The sequence below is a fragment of the Podarcis pityusensis genome (genome assembly GCF_964106645.2).
Source record: "Podarcis pityusensis genome assembly, chromosome: 2".
NCBI lineage: Eukaryota > Metazoa > Chordata > Lepidosauria > Squamata > Lacertidae > Podarcis > Podarcis pityusensis.
The window spans coordinates 21,304,961-21,325,738 of NC_138029.1; the positions used below are offsets into that span (position 1 = coordinate 21,304,961).

The 20,778-nt window shown below is 44.0% G+C and overlaps 1 protein-coding gene across 1 annotated transcript in view; it reads right to left on the bottom strand.

Annotated features, from left to right (window-relative positions):
* Positions 1-20,778, bottom strand: part of KCNH3 (potassium voltage-gated channel subfamily H member 3) — a 73,137-nt gene that overhangs the window by 22,448 nt on the left and 29,911 nt on the right. Inside the window, exons 2-5 of the mRNA XM_080994451.1 lie at positions 14,335-14,568; positions 13,266-13,400; positions 1,395-1,525; positions 961-1,213 (exon numbers count right to left, since the gene is read on the bottom strand). Of these exons, the coding sequence (XP_080850577.1) occupies positions 961-1,213; positions 1,395-1,525; positions 13,266-13,400; positions 14,335-14,568 (753 nt within the window). The remainder of the gene's footprint in view (positions 1-960; positions 1,214-1,394; positions 1,526-13,265; positions 13,401-14,334; positions 14,569-20,778) is intronic.

The following is a 20,778-nucleotide window of genomic DNA, read 5'->3' on the forward strand; positions in this document are numbered from 1 at the left end:
ACCAAAACTTTAACAAAGAATGGGGAAAATGTGTAATTTATCTTGGAGATCACTGTAAGCAGACGAAAACTACAGCAGGATTGCAATAACACTTGTAATGTAGCAAGAATTATGCAGATAATTGAGCCATATAAAACATGGACTATTGAAAAATATGCAGTTGAAAAAGTTAACAACAGGACAAATGGAGGGGAAGGTGGGAAGTCTAGAGATTTCTTTAAATGTGGATGTGTATGGTTGTATGGGGATGCGGGTGGCGCTGTGGGTTAAACCACAGAGCCTAAGACTTGCCGATCAGAAGATTGGCGGTTCAAATCCCCACGATGGGGTGAGCTCCCGTTGCTCGGTCCCAGCTCCTGCCAACCTAGCAGTTCGAAAGCACCTCAAAGTGCAAGTAGATAAATAGGTACCGCTCCGGCGGGAAGGTAAACGGCGTTACCGTGCGCTGCTCTGGGTTGCCAGAAGCGGCTTAGTCATGCTGGCCACATGACCCGGAAGCTGTACGCCGGCTCCCTCGGCCAGTAAAGCGAGATGAGCGCTGCAACCCCAGAGTCGGCCACGACTGGACCTAATGGTCAGGGGTCCCTTTACCTTTACCTAAGGTTGTATTGTTATAATTTGATACTTGTAAAATAAAATACAAAATACTTCAAAAAGAAAAGACATTGGAGAGTGACCTAACTGCTGTATGCATTCCTTTGGCCATGAAGCATCCTTGACAGATAGGCTGGGAACTGAAGCCGAGACCCTTGACTGGAGGCTTTTAAGCAGAGGGTGGACGGCCATCTGTCATGGATGTTTTAGTTGAGGTTCCTGCATTGCAGGGGGTTGGACTAGATAACTCTTGGGGTCCCTTCCAACTCTGCAGTTCTACAATTCTCTGATTCTATGACCTTCTGCTTGTTCTAACAGTGAGTAATGGCCCCTTCCCAGTCTTTCGTCCGATTCTGATCTCCTTACCTAGGATAAAAAGGATCTCAACCGAAAGATCACAGATGCTGGGGGGTGCCCGAGCGGCCTCTGGAAGCCCCTCATCTTTGGTGCCGCTGAAGCAAACGCTGTAGGGCACGGTCACAGCCACGTACAGGGTGGCCAGCAGAATCAGGCCATCCCATCCGGCCTTGAAGGTCCCATAATGCAGCAGGATGAAGGGGGACTTGCGCGCTGCAGCCACCTTGTATTCGGGGAGGGCAGGCTTCTCCCCAAAGACACCCTGGTGGGGGGGGGGGAGAGAAGGACAAGAGCGGTCACCACTCCAAATCACAGGGCTGTCTCCCATATCGGCTGCCCCCGCATCAAAACCCACACAGTCCAGGCCACACGGTAAGTGGACATCAAAGCACTGCAAGCAGCCCAGGCAATCTAAAAAGGTTCCCTTGCCCATGCATACATACCTTGTGGAGCTTTCGCTTCCCTTTGCCCTGCTTCTGGAGATGCCCAGAGAGATGGTAGAGCACAGCCCGGCTCCGGCGACGGTTGGCATTGAAGCCTTTGGTCCCAGCTCGGCTATAACGTCGCCGTCCACCTGACAAGGGCAGACATTTGGTTGGTTAAGACGAGAGATGCTCCTTTACATTCTTATGGAAGGGGCAATTCTGAGGTGTGCAGGTGCCCAGCGGAAAATAACAACAACAATAATAATAATTTATTACTTATACTCTGCCCATCTGGCTGGGCCTCCCCAGCCACTCTGGGCAGCTCCCGACAGAATATTAAAAACACAATAGAACACCATACATTAAAAATTTCCCTAAACAGGGCCGCCTTCAGATGTCTTCTATAAGTCAGGTAGTTGTTTATTTCCTTGACGGGAGGGCGTTCCATAGGGCGGGTGCCACCACCAAGAAGGCCCTCTGCCTGGTTCCCTGCAACCTCACTTCTCTCAGGGAGGGAACCGCCAGAAGGCCCTCGGAGCTGGACCTCAGTGTCCAGGCTGAGTGATGGGGGTGGAGACGCTCCTTCAGGTATACTGGGCTGAGACTGTTTAGGGCTTTAAAAGTCAGCACCAACACTTTGATAGACACACCTGCATTTCTGGGTGATTCCACACATTCCTCTCTATTGTTGCCTAGAGTGGATCTTTGTTTCTTGTGAATCCCGTGCATATGTAGATCCTTAAGTTTTGATGACAAGGCTTTCAGCATGCGCATGAGCACACACACGCACATGTACACATTGGAGCAAGCTTGTTTTCTCTAGCTCTATAGGGCAGGACTCAAAACAACGCCTTCAAGTTGTGTGCGAGAAAGAAGATTCTGACTAAATAAACATCAGGAAGAACTTTCCAGCAGTAAGAGCTGTTCGGCAGTGGAGCAGACTCCCACCAGAGGTGGTGGACTCCCCTTCCTTGGAGGTTTTTAAGCAGGTGTTGGGTGGCCATCTGTCATGGATGCTTTAGCTGAGATTCTTGCATTGCAGGGGGTTGGACTAGATGACCCGTGGGGTCTCTTCCAATTCTATGATTCCATGACCATACTCATGTTTATCTGCTCATTAACATCACATGACCAAGGGGTGTGCATATATATGTGTGTGCGCACACACACACACACACACACACACACACACAAAAGGACGCATTTCCTACAAAAGGGACACAAAACCTTTTGATTCCTTAGCACTCTGATATGCTAAGTCCTTAATAATGATAAGATACTTTACAGGACAATCCTATAGCTCAGTTCTAAGCACTATGGAATTCAGTGAGAATCCTGCTCAGATTTTGAAGGCAGATGAAATATCTCTCCTGTGTGCCTGGATGTCTTGCCGTAAGTCTTCTGTCTATACCCTCCTTCTACGCTGGCATGCATACACTCCTCTTTACCCATCAGCCACGACAATGCACACGCAACAATGCTAATCTTGCACACACACAAAGGCGTTGTCAGAAATTCCATCTAGCAGAGTAACTCTGCCAGCTAGCAGAACTAATTGGCTGTAATGCCATCCTCCGTGTGGCATTGCTGCTCTGAAGGAGTATAAACACATTATTTTAGACATGCATCTCCAAATATAGGAGAAGGGGGGAAAAAAACCTCTTCCTGCATGCACAAAATCCAGGGGCACAATTCACAGAGAGTAAAGCAAACAAATGCCTGTAAAGTTAATGGGAGACCTAGGTGAAAAATTAAATGTTTCTGTACAAGCTCAGGGGCAGAGCACACGATATGCACGCAAAAAAGGAGTCCCAGGTTCAATGCTCAGTATCTCAAGGTTGGGAAAGACATTGCCGGTAAGTGCGCCCAAGGATCAAGCTAAATACAGCGTTAGTTGCATGATAGTGTTAATTGCATGATTCTGTGCACCTGTAGGGCAGACAGAAATGTGCAATTGCTGTTATTGTACCTGCAAAAAATGGGATTTTGCAGATGCACTTGTGACCCGCTGCCCATCTACGTCTCTGAAGTGTGGCTCTTCTGTAAAATGGCCGGATTGTTTTGCCAGAGTGGTGCATGCTCTGGTTATCTCCTGCTTGGACTACTGCAATGCGCTCTACGTGGGACTACCTTTGAAGATGACCCGGAAACTACAACTAATCCAGAATGTGGCAGCTAGACTGGTGACAGGGAGTGGCTGCCGAGATCATATAACATAATGTTTGAAGTTTTATTCTGTTTTTAGTGTTCTGTTGCAAGCTGCCCAGAGTGGCTGGGGAAACCCAGCCAGATGGGCAGGGTATAAATATTATTATTATTATTATTATTAGTCCTAAAAAACCTACACTGGCTCCCAGTACATTTCCAAGCACAATTCAAAGTATTGGTGCTGACCTTTAAAGCCCTAAATGGCCTCGGCCCAGTATACCTGAAGGAGCATCTCCACCCCCATCATTCAGCCCGGACACTGAGGTCCGCCTCCGAGGGCCTTCTGGTGGTTCCCTCCCTGCGAGGAGTGAGGTTGCAGGGAACCAGGCAGAGGGCCTTCTCAGTAGTGGTGCCCGCCTGTGGAATGCCCTCCCTTCAGATGTCAAAGAAATAAACAACTATCTGCCTTTTAGAAGACATCTGAAGGCAGCCCTGTTTAGGGAAGTTTTTAATGTTTGATATTTTATTGTGTTTTTAATATTCTGTTGGGAGCCTCCCAGAGTGGCTGGGGAAACCCAGCCAGATGGGCGGGGTATGTATGTATGTATTTATGTATGTATAAATATTACAGTCGTACCTTGGTTTTTGAACAGCTTAGTTCACAAACAACTTGGAACTCAAACGTCACAAACCCAGAAGTAGGTATTCCTGTTTGCAAACTTTGCCTCAGAAGCCAAACGTCCGACACAGCTTCCGTAGCTTCCGATTGGCTGCAGGATGCTCCTGCAGCCAATCAGAAGCCATGCCTTTGTTTTCAAGCGTTTCGGAAGTCGAACGGACTTCCAGAACGCATTCTGTTCGAAAACCAAGGTACGACTGTACTATTATTAACTCCACGGCCCCCACCTGCAAGTTGCTGCTGTCCAACCATGGTTCCTTTCAAAATGAAAAACATAGGGAACAATGGTCATCAGGGAGGCTGGAACGGGCAGTTTTCATGAAATTTCAGGTGCCAGAGAGGGTTGTGCAGGATTCCCCAGGTGCAGGGCAGGGCTCCAATTCTCTCTCTTTTTTTTTAAATATTTTTATTGATTTTTTAACACTTAATTAACACATACAAAACACAATACAATAACAAACAAACACATAAACATGTAAAATTTCAAATCCTTCTTTTCATAACCCTATTCTCTCCGACTTCCCCATACCCTCCCTTTCTGCATCCCTGTTTTCAAATTTCTTCCAGCAAATCCTCTCTTCAAATTTTAATTAATTGACCTTTAAACCCTCTTGTCATTACCAAATCAATACAGCAGTAACCTCATAATTTCCTAACCTTGGCGTTTTAGCATTCATTTACTTTATAATAATTCTTAAGATAAACTTTGAATTTCTTCCAATCTTCCTCCACTGTCTCTTTTCCTTGATCTCGGATTCTGCCGGTCATCTCAGCTAGTCCCATGTAGTCAATCACCTTCGTCTGCCATTCTTCCAGTGTGGGTAGTTCTTGTGTCTTCCAATACTTTGCTATAAGGACTCTTGCTGCTGTTGTGGCGTACATAAAAAAAGTTCTGTCCTTCTTTAACACCAATTGGCCAACCATGCCCAGGAGAAAAGCCTCTGGTTTCTTAAGAAAGGTATACTTAAATACCTTTTTCAATTCATTATAAATCATCTCCCAGAAATCTTTAATCCTTGGGCAAGTCCACCAAAGATGAAAGAATGTACCTTCAGTTTCTTTACATTTCCAGCATTTATTATCCAGCAAATGATAAATTTTTGCAAGCTTGACTGGTGTCATGTACCACCTGTAAATCATTTTCATAATATTTTCTCTTAGGGCATTACATGCCGTAAACTTTATACCGGTGGTCCATAACTTTTCCCAGTCAGCAAACATAATGTTATAACCGAAATCCTGTGCCCATTTAATCATAGCTGACTTAACCGTCTCGTCCTGTGTATTCCACTTCAGCAACAAGTTATACATTCTTGACAAAGTTTTAGTATTGGGTTCTAACAATTCCGTTTCTAATTTGGATCTTTCCACCTGGAAGCCAATTTTTCTGTCTTGTTTAAAAACCTCCATTATTTGATAATAATGGAGCCAATCTCGAACTTTAGACTTCAATTTTTCATAGCTCTGTAGTTTTACCTTATCTCCCTCTTGCTCTAGAATTTCCCCATATTTTGGCCATTTCGATTCCATATTAAGTTTTTTCAACCCTTTAGCTTCCATTGGCGACAGCCACCTTGGGGTTTTGTTTTCCAACAAGTCTTTATATCTAATCCAAACATTATATAAAGCTTTCCTAACAATGTGATTCTTAAAACCTTTATGAACCTTTACCTTGTCGTACCATATATAAGCATGCCATCCGAAGGTATTATTGAACCTTTCCAAATCTAAAATGTCTGTATTCTCAAGGAGCAGCCAATCTTTCAACCAGCAAAAAGCTGCTGATTCATAGTACAACTTTAAGTCCGGCAGGGCAAACCCCCCTCTTTCTTTTGCATCCGTAAGTATCTTAAATTTTATTCTGGGCTTTTTGCCCTGCCAGACAAATTTAGATATATCTTTCTGCCACCTCTTGAAACAGTCCATTTTGTCCAAAATCTGCAAAGCCTGAAATAAGAACAGCATTCTAGGCAAAACATTCATCTTAATAACAGCAATTCGGCCTAACAAGGAAAGCTTCAAATTTGACCAAACTTCTAGATCTTTCTTAACTTCCATCCAACATTTCTCATAATTATCTTTAAATAGATTCACATTTTTAGATGTCATGTTAATCCCCAAATATTTCACTTTCTTAACCACAGCTAATCCTGTTTCCTTTTGAAACTGCTCTCTTTCCGTAGCTGTTAGATTTTTCTCCAGCACTTTAGTTTTTTGTTTGTTTAATTTAAAACCTGCAACTTGACCAAATTCTTGAATTAATTCCAAAACCCTTTTCGTACTAGTGTCTGGCTCTTGCAAAGTAAGTACTAAATCATCTGCGAAGGCCTTCAATTTATAATGTTTTGCTCCGACCTGAACCCCCTTAACCAACTGGTCTTTTCTAATCATATTTAGCAGGACCTCCAGGACTGATATAAAAAGCAGTGGAGATATTGGGCACCCCTGTCGTGTCCCTTTTTCTATCTGAATTGCTTCAGTTACCACGTTATTTACAATTAATTTGGCCTTTTGTTCAGAATATATTGCACCTATACCATTCTCAAAACCTTGGCCTACCCCCATCCCTTGTAGATTCTTCTTCATAAAACTCCAAGAAATGTTATCAAAGGCTTTCTCCGCATCCACAAATATCAAAACTGCCTTAGTGTTTCTACTGACTTCTAATAATTCCATAATGTCTATTATATTCCTCACATTATCTGACAAATGTCTTCCTGGGAGAAAGCCTGCTTGGTCCTTATGAATCTCACCCACCAACACTTTTTTCAGTCTTTTTGCTAAAATGTCTGCAAAAATTTTGTAATCCACATTGAGTAGTGATATAGGGCGGTAGTTCTTGATCTGAGTCTTTTCAGTCTCTGTCTTTGGTATCAGTGTAATATACGCTTCTTTCCACGATTCAGGTGCCTGTTTCCCCTCTAATATTTCATTACAGACTTCCTTCAAAGGTTGTATCAACCACTCCTTCAAAGCTTTGTAATATCTGGAAGTCAGTCCATCTGGTCCTGGAGATTTTCCCAATTGCATATTTTGAATGGCACCCTCTATTTCTTGCTCAGTTATTTTCTGGTTCAGGTCTATTTTACTCTGTTGTGAAATTTTTTGTAATCCATATTTCTTGAGAAACTCGTCTATTTCTCCCTCATTCACCGGGCCCTGTGAATATAATCTTCTGAAAAAGCTCTGAAAACAGTTTCTAATTTCGTTTGGCTTGTTGATACTCTTTCCTTCCACCTCTAAATTGGTAACCGTATTTAATTTTTGTCTTTTCTTCAATTGCCATGCCAGAAGCTTCCCACATTTATCTGCAGATTCGAAGGTCCTTTGTCTCATTTGTTTAATTTTCCATTCTATTTCTTGATTCATCAGTTCCAAATATTGTGTCTGATACAGCTTAATTTCTCTCAAGATCTCCTGGGACTTTGGTTTAGACCTCAACTTTTTTTCCTCTTCTCTTATCTTTTCCAGGATTTTATCCTTCTTCTCATTTTGTTTCTTCTTCTTTATAGAGTTCTGTTGTATTAGGAAGCCTCGCATCACAGCTTTACTTGCATCCCAAATTGTTCTTTTTTCCACCTCTGTTTTCAGATTTATCTCAAAATAATCTCTCAAAGTCTTTTGGGCCTTTTTATAGACCTCTTCATCTCTAAAAAGGGTGTCATTCATCCTCCATCTAAAAGAACCAGCTGTTGTTAGCCTCATCTCCATCTTTACGGCGTTATGGTCGGAGCACATCTTTGGGCAGATTTCCACTTTCTTTATCTTTGGAGCCATTCCACTAGTTACCCATATTTGGTCAATTCTTGTCCAAGTCATTTTTGCTTCAGAGAAGAAAGTTCCCTCTCTTTCGAGAGGGTTCTTTGATCTCCAAATGTCAATTAAGTCCATATTGTCAGTCAGGGCTCCAATTCTCTACACTGTCCGCTGTCCCTCTTTGCAGCTAGCAAAAGCAACATATATTATGCCAAAATATGGGCAACTTTTTCAGAATGCAGCGTTTGGCTTCCCTTGGCAGGGGAGTTGAATGTGGAGGCAGCAGAGAACAAACAGCACAGTTGCATCAGCAGAAGGGCTTGGGCAGCAGATGCCAGAACCATCACAAGTTATGTGGACAGGACCAGAGCATTAAAGTACAATGTACTTAAGAAACTACATTGACATGGGGGAGAAGGGGAAGCTTAACATTTTCAGATAATTTCCAGCAAAGGGGGGGGGGGGAGTTACTTAACGCAAGTCCACCTTTTCACTGCTGCATGTGCCGTGATACGCCAAATAAACAGGGTTGCCACTTCACTGTGGGCAGGGCACCCAAACAGAGCTGTTTTTTTCCTAGCACAGAGATGTGGGTATAATAATAATTATAATATAATAATATATATTTTTTCTACCCCGCCCATCTGGCTGGGTTTCTGTTAAGTTGTGGGTGAACATATCAGACGACACAGCGATTCTTCAACAGCTCTTGTTTATTCACAGGCCAGGACAGAACTGGACTGAAGGGTTCAGTCAGCCTGCTTATATAGAGCTCCAGCGCAATGTAACTGTAACAATTTTCTAAAACTATCCAATCACTGAATGTCACTTTCGATCCCTTATTTGCATAACTATCTACAGTATCCCCCTCCTGGCCCAGGGTGAGAACTTCAGTACATAACAGTTTCCCCAGCCACACTGGGCGGCTTCCAACAAAAGATTAAAAATACGTTAAAATATCAGTCATGAAAAACTTCCCTAAACAGGGCTGCCTTCAGATGTCTTCTAAACGTCAGATAATTGTTAATTTCTTTGACATCTGATGGGAGGGCGTTCCACAGGGCGGTACAAACTTCACCTGCTGAATCTCTGCCGGTCACGCTGCTATTAAAGGCACAGGAGCCAGGCCCGGGACCATGGGGGAAGGGGGAGTTGCTAACTCTGTTACAGTGTGTGTGTGTTTCTGGAGGGTTCTACTGGTAAAGTTGCAAGTTATTTGGAGCAGTATTTTTTATTTATTTTCTCTGTCTGTCTCCTCCTCCTCCTCCTTACCTGTCCTTATTCACACCTTCTTTAGCATCTGTTCAATGAATGCCTGCCTCTCACTTTTAGAATTGCAGACTAAAAATGGCAGCATGTTTTGGTAGTCAGGAGGAAGGAAATCTGCTATAATTATCTCACATGAAGCCCCGCTAAAGATGTAAAGGCACAGAAAAAAATAGGGGATGGTGTGGGATACACTCCCCACATCAGCAATTTCCCTAGGATTTCCTCTCTCTACCAGCTACTGAAATATGACCTTTCTCCATTGCACAATCTCTAAGAGCTCTCAGGCCTCTCTGGTCCAACCATGGCTTGGGGATGTGGTACTCTCCTGATGTTGATGGACTACAACTCCCATCAGCTTCAACCAGCATGGCCAATGGTCAGGGATGATGGGACTTGTAGTCCAGCAACATTCTGAAGGCATCGTGTTAGCTACCCCAGCATAGCCCAATTTGGGCGTGTTAAATTTTTCAGCTTTTGAATTCCAAAAATGAGGGTGCTAAAAAGTTGTAACATGTCTTGGGAATTCAAAAGATATTTGGGTCAAATTAATTTAATTTAGTTTTTCTTGGTAAGCAAAATGTTTCTCAAACTGCACAGAAATCATTTGAAATGATTGCCAAGTACCTGCAGTTGTATTACATATTAATATTATTTTATTTACTTGTTGTTGTTGCTGTTATTATTATTTCACATTACCTGACATTTTCAGAAGGCAAAATTAAAATTCTATGGTTTCCTAAATGCAGTTTATTTCTTATTGACCATAACACGATTAGTGACAGCTCAGCAGTAGAAGAGCCAGACTGAAATACCCCTGAACCTATAGGAAAATAATATCTTGGATACAGCAATGTCTGAGTGTTTCACCAGACACAGGAGGACAATTGAAGGCACAATGAATAGAGATACCTTCCAAGAAACGTGGACCCCTTTCTTTAACTATACTAATGACCAAAATCAATACACCAACCACTCAATATTCTCAGTGGAGCGGTTACATTAAGTAATATGTTGAACATGTAAGTGCATGTCTAGAGACAATGGATAAAGCAAACATCATTAAGATGTACTGCTTGGGAATTTATTTAAAGATAACTATGAAAAATGTTGGGCTGAAGTGAAAAAAGATTTAGAAATTTGGTCAAATTTGAAGCTTTCACTGCTGGGCCGTATTGCTGCGGTTAAAATGAATGTATTGCCTAGAATGTTGTTTTTGTTTCAAACATTGCAAATTGTGGACAAAATGGACTGTTTCAAGAGGTGGCAGAGAGATATTTCTAGATTTGTCTGGCAGGGCAAGAAGCCCAGAATAAAATTCAAAATATTAACAGATGCAAAGGAAAGAAGTGGATTTGCCCTGCCAGACCTCAAACTTTATTATGAATCAGCAGCTTTTTACTGGTTGAAAGAATGGCTGCTTCTTGAAAACACTGACATTTTGGATCTAGAAGGCTTTAACAATGTATTTGGATGGCATGCATATCTGTGGTATGATAAGGTCAAAGCACATAAAGCATTTAAAAACCATATTGTCAGGAAAGCATTGTTTAATGTTTGGATAAGATATAAGGATTTATTGGAAAATAAAACACCAAGGTGGCTGTCACCGATGGAAGCGAAAGCTCTGAAAAAGCTCAATATGGAGGTCAAATGGCCGAAATATTGGGAAATTTTGGAACAAGATGGAGATAGATTGAAACTGCAGAGTTTTGAAAAACTAAAAAACAAAGTGCGAGACTGGCTTCATTATTATCAGATAACGGAGGCATACAATTTGGACAAGAAAATCGGCTTCCAGGTGGAAAAATCAAAATTAGAAACAGAATTGTTAGAACCCAAAACTAAGATTTTGTTAAGAATGTATAACTTGCTGTTGAAATGGAATACTCAGGATGAAACGGTGAAATCTGCTATGATTAAATGGGCACAAGATGTTGGACATGACATAATGTTTGCTGACTGGGAACAGTTGTGGACCACAGGTATGAAATTCACGGCATGTAATGCCTTAAGAGAGAATATTATGAAAATGATATACAGGTGGTACATAACCCCAGTCAAGCTTGCAAAAATCTACCATTTGCCCGATAACAAATGTTGGAAATGGAAAGAAACTGAAGGTACATTCTTTCACCTTTGGTGGACGTGCCCAAGGATTAAGGTTTTCTGGGAGATGATTTATAATGAATTAAAAAAGGTATTTAAATATACCTTCTTGAAGAAACCAGAGGCCTTCCTCCTGGGCATAGTCGGCCAATCGGTGTTAAAGAAGGACAGAACTTTCTTTATGTATGCTACAACAGCAGCAAGAATACTTATTGCAAAGCATTGGAAGACACAAGATCTACCCACACTGGAGGAATGGCACATGAAAATGATGGACTACATGGAATTGGCGGAAATGACTGGCAGAATCCGAGACCAGGGAGAAGAGTCGGTGGAAGAAGATTGGAAGAAATTTAAAGACTACTTACAGAAATATTGTAAAATTAATGAATGTTAGAATGATGTCGGATTGAAGTTAAGTGGTTTCTAGCTGTAATGGTATAAAAGAATATGGGAAAATTGGTTTTTAATACGTAAAAATTTAATGTTATAATATATCAAGATTAAAGATCAGGATTAAAAAGGAGGGAAAGGAATTGCTGTACTAACAAATTGAATTGGAATACAAAAGAGGGTGGTATGAGGAGGTCCAGGAAACAAGTAAATGTAAGAGAAGTGATGAAAAGATGGAATTGTTTTTAACTGTTTTTTCTTTTTTTGTATTTTGTATTTTGTATTTTTCCTTTTTATTGTTAATTTTCTTATTAATGTAATCTTTTTCTTTTCTTTTGAAATTTTAATAAATATCATTTTTTTAAAAAAAGATGTGCTGCTGGATAAGTTGTTTAATAATAATAATAATAATAAATTTTTTTATTTATACCCCGCCCTCCCCAGCCAAGGCCGGGCTCAGAGCGGCTTACAAGCAATAATAAAAACTAGTTGAATGATTACAACTTAAAAACAAAATTAAAATACAACATTAAAATAATGAAACATTAAAATATTAAAATGTAGCCTCATCGCAGGAGGAAAAGGAAAAAAAAAAAGAAAGAGAGGGAGGGAATCAAATTGGCTCCAAGCCAAAGGCCAGGCGGAACAACTCTGTCTTACAGGCCCTGCGGAAAGAAATCAGATCCTGCAGGGCCCTGGTCTCATGAGGCAGAGCGTTCCACCAGGCAGGAGCCAGTGTTGAAAAGGCCCTGCCTCTGGTTGAAGCCAATCTAACTTCCTTAGGGCCCGGGACCACTAGGGTGTTGCTATTTATGGTTTAGTGCTTCTTGTATTTGTTTAAAAACCAGTAACAAATTGTTTTTAAAAAGCAGTTTGTGTGCTTTTTCACCAAACGAAGACTTACCAAGCTAAATGTTGTCCAGTCACAAAAAAATAACCGCAGATTTGAATTCCTCACACCCAACAACTTTATATATATTTTTATATTACGGTCGGAGACCAGCTTATAAAACACACTTAGGGGTACAATCCCAGAAGGAAAGCAAACATTTAAAACAATGTACAACAATAAATAAAAAATTTATAAATGCGATAAGCGTATAGACACTTAAAACTTTAAGATAAGCTACCACAGAGAGATGACCCAGAATCACCCATGGAACCGAGTTTGGGGATTTTCTTAACGAACTAGTTTGAGTCGAGGGATGGTCTGCACCTACAGATCTGTACACAGAATCTGGCAGCCATCCGGGTTGTCTTATGATCTTTGCCTAACAGGAAAAGGTCTAATTTTTGCTTTTCCAGGAGGTCAGCGAGCTTCACCAGCAGTGCCTCCTCATAAAAGGGACATCTAAAGAACAAGTGCTCTGGACTTCCTATATCCCCCAATGAACAGGCTCAAAGTCTCTGAGCATATGAGACTTCACCCAACAACTTATTTTTAAGACCCCTGGCTGAAGAAATCGGCAAGTTTCACTCTCTAAAATGACCTGCCCATGGGACAATCTCTGCTCTCCCTAGCCAGTGTGCCTCCTCACCTCCTTCCTTCCAGTTGTCCGCAGATGCTCTGCTCTTGGTCTCTGTGATGTCTTTGTGGGAGACTAAAAAAAGAGCCACTTCTCCCTTTTCATTCTTGATTGGCACCACATCCAGGAGACACCAGAAGGGGACACCTAAGGAGACAAGCAGTCTTGTTTGTCAGATGATAATAACTGTTTTAGCAATCGTAATGCACTGTGCTAGATGCTGCATGGGTTTTCATTGTATTCTATTGATCATTGTATTTGACTGCATTGCAATTTATTGAATTACAGTTTGACTCCTGTAGAACTGAAATTGTAAGTGCTCTTCGCAGACGTGCCGTGGACCACCTGGATGAAAGCACACCTCATCTTGGGAGCCCCTGGTCTAGATTACAGAACAGAGGAGACTCTACTTGGACAGATGGGTCAATTGCCTTGCCTTGCCTTTCACCTTCTCTTCCCTTGGAGACCTTAGGGTTTGAGAAGAGCTGCTAAACAGCCTGTCTGTGCCTCACCTACTCTTTCTTGCCATTACTGGGATGCCTGGTCCAATAGGTAAAAGTAAAGGTAAAGGACCCCTGGATGGTTAAGTCCAGTCAAAGGCAACTATGGGGTTGTGGCACACATCTCACTTTCAGGCCAAGGGAGTCGGTGTTTGTCCACAGACAGCTTTCGAGGTCATGTGGCCAGCATGACTAAACTGCTTCTGGCATAACGGAACAGTGTGACAGAAACCAGAGTGCACGGAAATGCCATTTAACTTTCCGCCGCAGTGGTACCTATTTATCTATTTGCACTGGCGTGCTTTCAAACTGCTAGGTTGGCAGGAGCTGGGACAGAGAAACAGAAGCTCACCCCATCACGGGGATTTGAACATAGCTGTCAACTTTCAGATTTGAAAACAAGGGATCTATATCCTCCCACACCCAAGGCTCCACTTTGCTGCTGTGAAAGGACCAATCCAGCAACCTGCCCCAGACTTCAGCCTTCTACATTCCAACATACGAGAGACACCTCCCCACTACGCCCCACAGAGTCACGAGGCCCTTACCAGGGCAGCCCCATCTGTGAGAAAAGGACTCACCGCTTTTCCTGTAGAGGATGAGCTCCGCCTTAAATTCCTTGCGCTCGTCCAGCGCCTTGCGGATCTGGTTGCGTACGAGTTCGCTGGTGTCAGGTCCATAGAGGAAGCTGCAGGCACAGCAGCGCTGCATGACCTCAGCCCGGGAGAAGCCGGTCAGTTCACAGAAGCCATCGGAACAGTAGACCACAGGGAAGGCGCCACGGACTTGGGCATTGCCCAGTACAAAATTGCTGTCTGCAAGAGAGAGAGAGAGGGAGGGAGGGAGAGATGCCTACTGGGTGACTTTGGTTCTGGTGAAGATCTTAGTTCAAGAACCCGCCACCTAAGCCAAAGAATTACTCGGGCAAGTCATTATTCCTTAGCCTTTGGTCTGGCATTCACACCGCTTGGGGCCCTTCCAGGCTCTTATTGTTGTTGTTGTTTATTGAATTTATATACTGCCCTGTTGGGGACGCGGGTGGCACTGTGGGTTAAACCGCAGAGCCTAGGACTTGCTGATCAGAAGGTCGGCGGTTCGAATCCCCGTGATGGGGTGAGCTACCATTGCTCTGTCCCTGCTCCTGCCAACCTAGCAGTTCGAAAGCACGTCAAAGTGCAAGTAGATAAATAGGTACCGCTCCTGCGGGAAGGTAAACAGCATTTCCGTGCGCTGCTCTGGTTCGCCAGAAGTGGCTTAGTCATGCTGGACACATGACCTGGAAGCTGTACGCCAGCTCCCTCGGCCAATAAAGCGAGATGAGCGCCGCAACCCCAGAGTCGGTCACGACTGGACCTAATGGTCAGGGGTCCCTTTACCTTTTTTACTGCCCTATAACCGGAGGTCTCAGGGCATTTCACAAAAGGTCATAATATATGAAATAAAAATAAAAACAATACAGTAATCCAATAACACCCCCCCCAAAAGAGCCACATTTTAAAGGGTATAGGTTGTTGATTAGGTCAGCCAAAGGCCTGGTTAAAAAGGAACATTTTTGCCTGGCACCCAAAGGTGTATAATGAAGGTGCCAAACAAACTTCCCTAGGGAGCGCATTCCATAGACGGGGGCCACTGCAGAGAAGGCCCCGTTCTCATGTTGCCACCCTCCGGACCTCTCGAGGAGGAGGCACACAAAGTAGGACCTCAGAAGATGATCTCAGGGTCTGGGTCGATTCATATGGAAAGTGGCGGTTCTTGAGGTATTGCAGTCCTGAGCCATTTAGGGCTTTATAGGTCAAAATCGATGGTGTTTAATTGTGGGCATATTCTGCAGCATGTTCTTGACACAATATCAGCACCATGCTCTAACCAACGGAACTATCCATTCACGAGCCCAAATAATGAATGCACAATAAAACACATGGAAACCCCCAGATCTCATCGCTTGATGATGTAAACACTCCATGGCTCTCAGCTGAATATTTGAACTAAGGGCTCAACTATAAAAAGGTAAAGGTAAAGGACCCCTGGATGGTTAAGTCCAGTCAAAGGCGACTATGGTGTTGCGGTGCTCGTCTCGCTTTCAGGCTGATGAAGCCTGCGTTTGTCTACACACAGCTTTCAGGGTCATGTGGCCAGCATGGCTAAACCGCTTCTGGACACTGTGATGGAAACCAGAGCACACGGAAATGCCGTTTACCTCCCTGCCACAACAGCACCTATTTATCTACTTGCACTGGTATACTTTCAAACTGCTAAGTTGGCAGGAGCTGGGACAGAGCAACAGGAGCTCACCCCGTCGCGGGGATTTGAACATAGCTGTCAACTTTCAGATTTGAAAACAAGGGATCAGCAGCCTCAAAAATAAGGGATCAGCAGCCTCACCTGTCCCGGGGACAGTCTACGGGATATCTAACAATCCGGGATAGCAGCGGGAAGCAGCGGGAAACGGCTCTGGAATAAGGGAATTTCCCGCAAAAAAAGGGAAGGTTGACAGCTATGGATTCGAACCGCCAACCTTCTGATCAGCAAGCCCAAGAGGCTCAGTGGTTTAGACCACAGCGCCACCCACACTGTGCATACTGCACAGACACCAAGCCATCAGTGACTTTCATAATGCATGGCTTTGCGACGACACAGCTCTTTTCAACTGTTTGCACGTACCACAGCGAAATGCAACCAGCCCTGGATTTCAACAGTGATCATCAGAAACGGATTCATGGTGCAACACGTGCAAGAAAAGGAGCACGTATGTTCGATGCATAAACACTGAAACTACTGAAAATGCACGGCTAAGTGAGATATAGGGAGTGGCACCAGTGGCAAGGCAGGAAACTCCTGGTACTGTTGGAAGGGGACCTGGGGAGCTGTGCAAGAAGAAGAAGAAGAGAAGAGTTTGGATTTGATATCCCACTTTATCACTACCCAAAGGAGTCTCAAAGCGGCTAACATTCTCCTTTCCCTTCCTCCCCCACAACAAACACTCTGTGAGGTGAGTGGGGCTGAGAGACTTCAAAGAAGTGTGACTAGCCCAAGGTCACCCAGCAGCTGCATGTGGAGGAGTGGAGACGCGAACCCGGTTCACCAGATTACGAGTCTACCGCTCTTAACCACTACACCAAACTGGCTCTCAAGGTTAGGAATCTCAGGGTTAGGAATCAAAAGGTTAGGCTCGCAAGGTTAGGAATGCAAGCATTCACGAAACACTGGCATCAGGATAGAGTGGGGAAATAACCTGGCAATGGAAAGGAAGAAGGTGCGTTGGGGAACCATAGGTGCAGAATGGAGTTGGGAATGTAAAAATGCTTTCTCATGTCCCATCCTCCAGATGCCCAGTATGGGGTGGAAGGGAGGGGAGGGGGAGTCAACATTCCTAGTTCCTCTTCCCCACCGTCTCCCCAGGAGTTGGCACCATCTGGTACATCCCCAGTTTCTGACTATTTTTACCCTGTTTGTTCCATGCAGAGTTAGTCATCGCCGGCAGCATCTGGACTCAAAACCCCCAACTTCTCACCAGTGGAGAGCCAGAGCTCTCCCTCCCCCTCTCCCCCTCCGCCACCTTGATTCATTTGCATAGATTTGAATAGGAATGGAGCTGGAGTGGCATTTTTCTTTGTCCCTACTATATCCAGAGGATCAGTCCGTGGGGGAGGTGGGGGTGGGATGCTGGAAATGGATCCTAGAGAAGGCTGTTTGGTGAGGAGGAGGAGGATGAAAGAGTGAGGGCTTTGCCAGAACAGGCAGAAGAGTGAGGCCTAGTGGCTACAGCAAAATAAAGTGTGTGTGTGTGTGTGTGTGTGTGTGTGTGTGTGTAAAAGAGGGTTGGCAGTGGGGCAGTTTACAAACAGCAGGGGAACAGGACAAGCTAATTTAAGACACACACCAGGTCATGCCTAAAACCCCGAGTGAGCGAACCCATTAATATAGGAAGGCGCTGTGGGCTAAACCACAGAGCCTAGGACTTGCCGATCAGAAGGTTGGCGGCTCGAATCCCCGTGACGGGGTGAGCTCCTGTTGCTCGGTCCCTGCTCCTGCCAACCTAGCAGTTCGAAAGCACATCAAAGTGCAAGTAGATAAATAGGTACCCGCTCTGGCAGGAAGGTAAACGGCGTTTCCGTGCGCTGCTCTGGTTTGCCAGAAGTGGCTTAGTCATGCTGGCCACATGACCTGGAAGCTGTATGCCGGCTCCATCGGCCAATAAAGCGAGATGAGCGCCGCAACTCCAGAGTCGGCCATGACTGGACCTAATGGTCAGGGGTCCCTTTACCCTTTACCTTTTATAGCATGGGTAGGCAAACTAAGGCCAGGGGCCGGATGCGGCCCAATTGCCTTCTCAATCCGGCCCACGGACAGTCTGGGAAACAGCGTGTTTTTACATGAGTAGAATGTGTGCTTTTATTTAAAATGTATCTCTGGGTTATTTGTGGGTGATAGAAATTCATTCAAACCCCCCCCCCCATATAGTCCAGCCCCCCCCCCCCAAGGTCTGAGGGACTGCGGACCGGCCCCCTGCTGAAAAAGTTTGCTGACCCCTGGTTTATAACCACTGAAAGTTGCTAGGTGAAGGTGATTAGTTGATTTGGCATTCATAACTACCCGAGCCTTTCTGTGTGTCAAAGCCCAGACTACACATTACACAAGTTTCTGTGGAACCCAGAAGTGGACAATCAGGAGTAAAGGAAGGCTGGTTCATGGCATCTTTACCCCTAAAGAGAGAAAAGCAGTTCGAGGGGGTTGGGTTTAAAAGGGGAAACAGCTGGCAGGGAAGGATTAAGCACTTGCTCTCCGCTTTAAAGCGGAGTTTGTTTAATTGATTGACTAATTTCCCAATACAGTGGTACCTCGGATTACACACCCTTCAGGTTACATACGCTTCAGGTTACAGACTCCGCTAACCCAGAAATATTACCTCGGGTTAAGAACTTTGCTTCAGGATGAGAACAGAAACCGTGCTCCGGTGGCGCAGCGGTAGCAGGAGGCCCCATTAGCTAAAGTGGTGCTTCAGGTTAAGAACAGTTTCGGGTTAAGAACAGACCTCCGGAACGAATTAAGCACTTAACCCGAGGTACCACTGTATCTACATAACAAATGAAACTGATCTGTAGAAAATGTAACCTGAAAAAAGAGACATTGCACATACTTTTGTAAACCAAGAAATCTTTAATAAAAATACTTTAAAAATAATAATCGCTTTTTTGTAATACAACCCCAAAGTGGTTTACGGAAAGAGCAGAACAATAAAAGTATATGTTAAAAAGCAGTTAAAAACGACTATTCACAACATTCAAAAATAATTAAAACCAGCAATCAGCTGAAACCAGATTAAAACACACAACAACATTCTATACATCTGGATAGGGTTGCCTAAACAAAAAATGTTTTTTAGTAGCTAGAAGTTTCCCATCTATTTCCAAAGCAAAACTTATAACCTAAAAATAATGCTACATTTCCAAAAGACTGGGGAGAGGTCCCTTCCACATCCCCCAATAAAATATTTGAGGGTGCCAGCCCCCCCAAGTTGATGGACATTGCTATTCAAATGGGGTGGGTATGCCCATCATGTGATATTTTTGTTTTTTATTCAATATTTTATTCAAGTTGGCACCCCTGACAAGGAGACCACCACCAACAGACCTGCTTCTCCAAGGCTCAAAGCAGAATTCTCCCAAGCCCAAGGGAACAGAGCAGAACCAGCAAGTTCAAACCTTGGCATTTCTAGATAGGTCTGGGGAAGTCCCCTGCCTTAAACCCTGTTGAGAATCCCTGCCAGTCAGTGCAGGGATGGATGGATAAATCACCTGACCCAGTAGAAGGCAGCTTTCTGTGTTCCTGAATTATTATTTTTTTACACCTCTTTTAACACTTCTTATTTCAACCTTCTCCCTTGCCATATCTCCTAGAACAGTTCAGACGTTGCTAATTTCATATCCCTCTGAAATAGGGCCTCTCCTGCCCCTCCTTGACTCCACACCAAAGGGAGAGCTTATCCCCGAACCTGCAGGCAAGATGTGCTCATCTCAAACCTCTGAGGAGATGTTGTGTGGGTAGCAAGGCAATGAGCCACCAGGGAAGGGAGAGAGAGAGAGAGAGAGAGAGAGAGAGAGGGTCATGCAACCAGCAGTGACACAGTGCAACTGAGCTGTTTCCAGGAATACACATGTGGAGCCATCAGTGACAGACTCTCTTGTGGGAAGGACCTGCAGATACATTAGGACTACAGACTTAAACTGGCTCCAGAATTATCTCCGGTCCTCGTGGAACTCTGGGAATTGTAGTTCTATGAGGGGTATGTGTGTTTTAAGGATCTTTTTCAGGGGGTTGTCAGCATTCTCACCAATCAAGCCCATTAACCTGGTGTAAGCTTGTAAGAAGGACAGATTGTGAAGCTGAGGCTCCAATACTTGGCCACCTCATGAGAAGAGAAGACTCCCTGGAAAAGACCCTGATGTTGGGAAAGATGGAGGGCACAAGGAGAAGGGGACGACAGGGAATGAGATGGTTGGATGGTGTTCTTGAAGCTACCAGCATGAGTTTGGCCAAACTGAGGGAGGCAGTGGAGGACAGAAGTGCCTGGCGTGCTCTGGTCCATGGGGTCACGAAGAGTCGGACACGACTAAACGACTAAACAACAACAACAACAACAAGCTTGTAACAACAACAACAACAACAATTTTATTATTTACGGTATACCCCAACTCATCTGACTGGGTTGCCCCAGACATTCTGGGTGGTTTCCAACATATATAAAAACAGAATACAGTAGAATCTTGGTTTTCGAATGTAATCCGTTCTGGAAGACCGTTCGACTTCCAAAATGTTCAAAAACCGAAAACTGAAAGCTGAAGCCTCAATACAATAGGCAAACTCAACACAGGAGCTGTGAGGTACATTCGGCTTCTGAAAATCTTTGGAAAACCGAAGCAGTTACTTCCGGGTTTTGGGTGTTTGAAAGCCAAAACGTGCATCAATGGAGATGTTTGACAACCAAGGTTCCACTGTAAAGCATTACACATTTAAAAGCTTCCCTA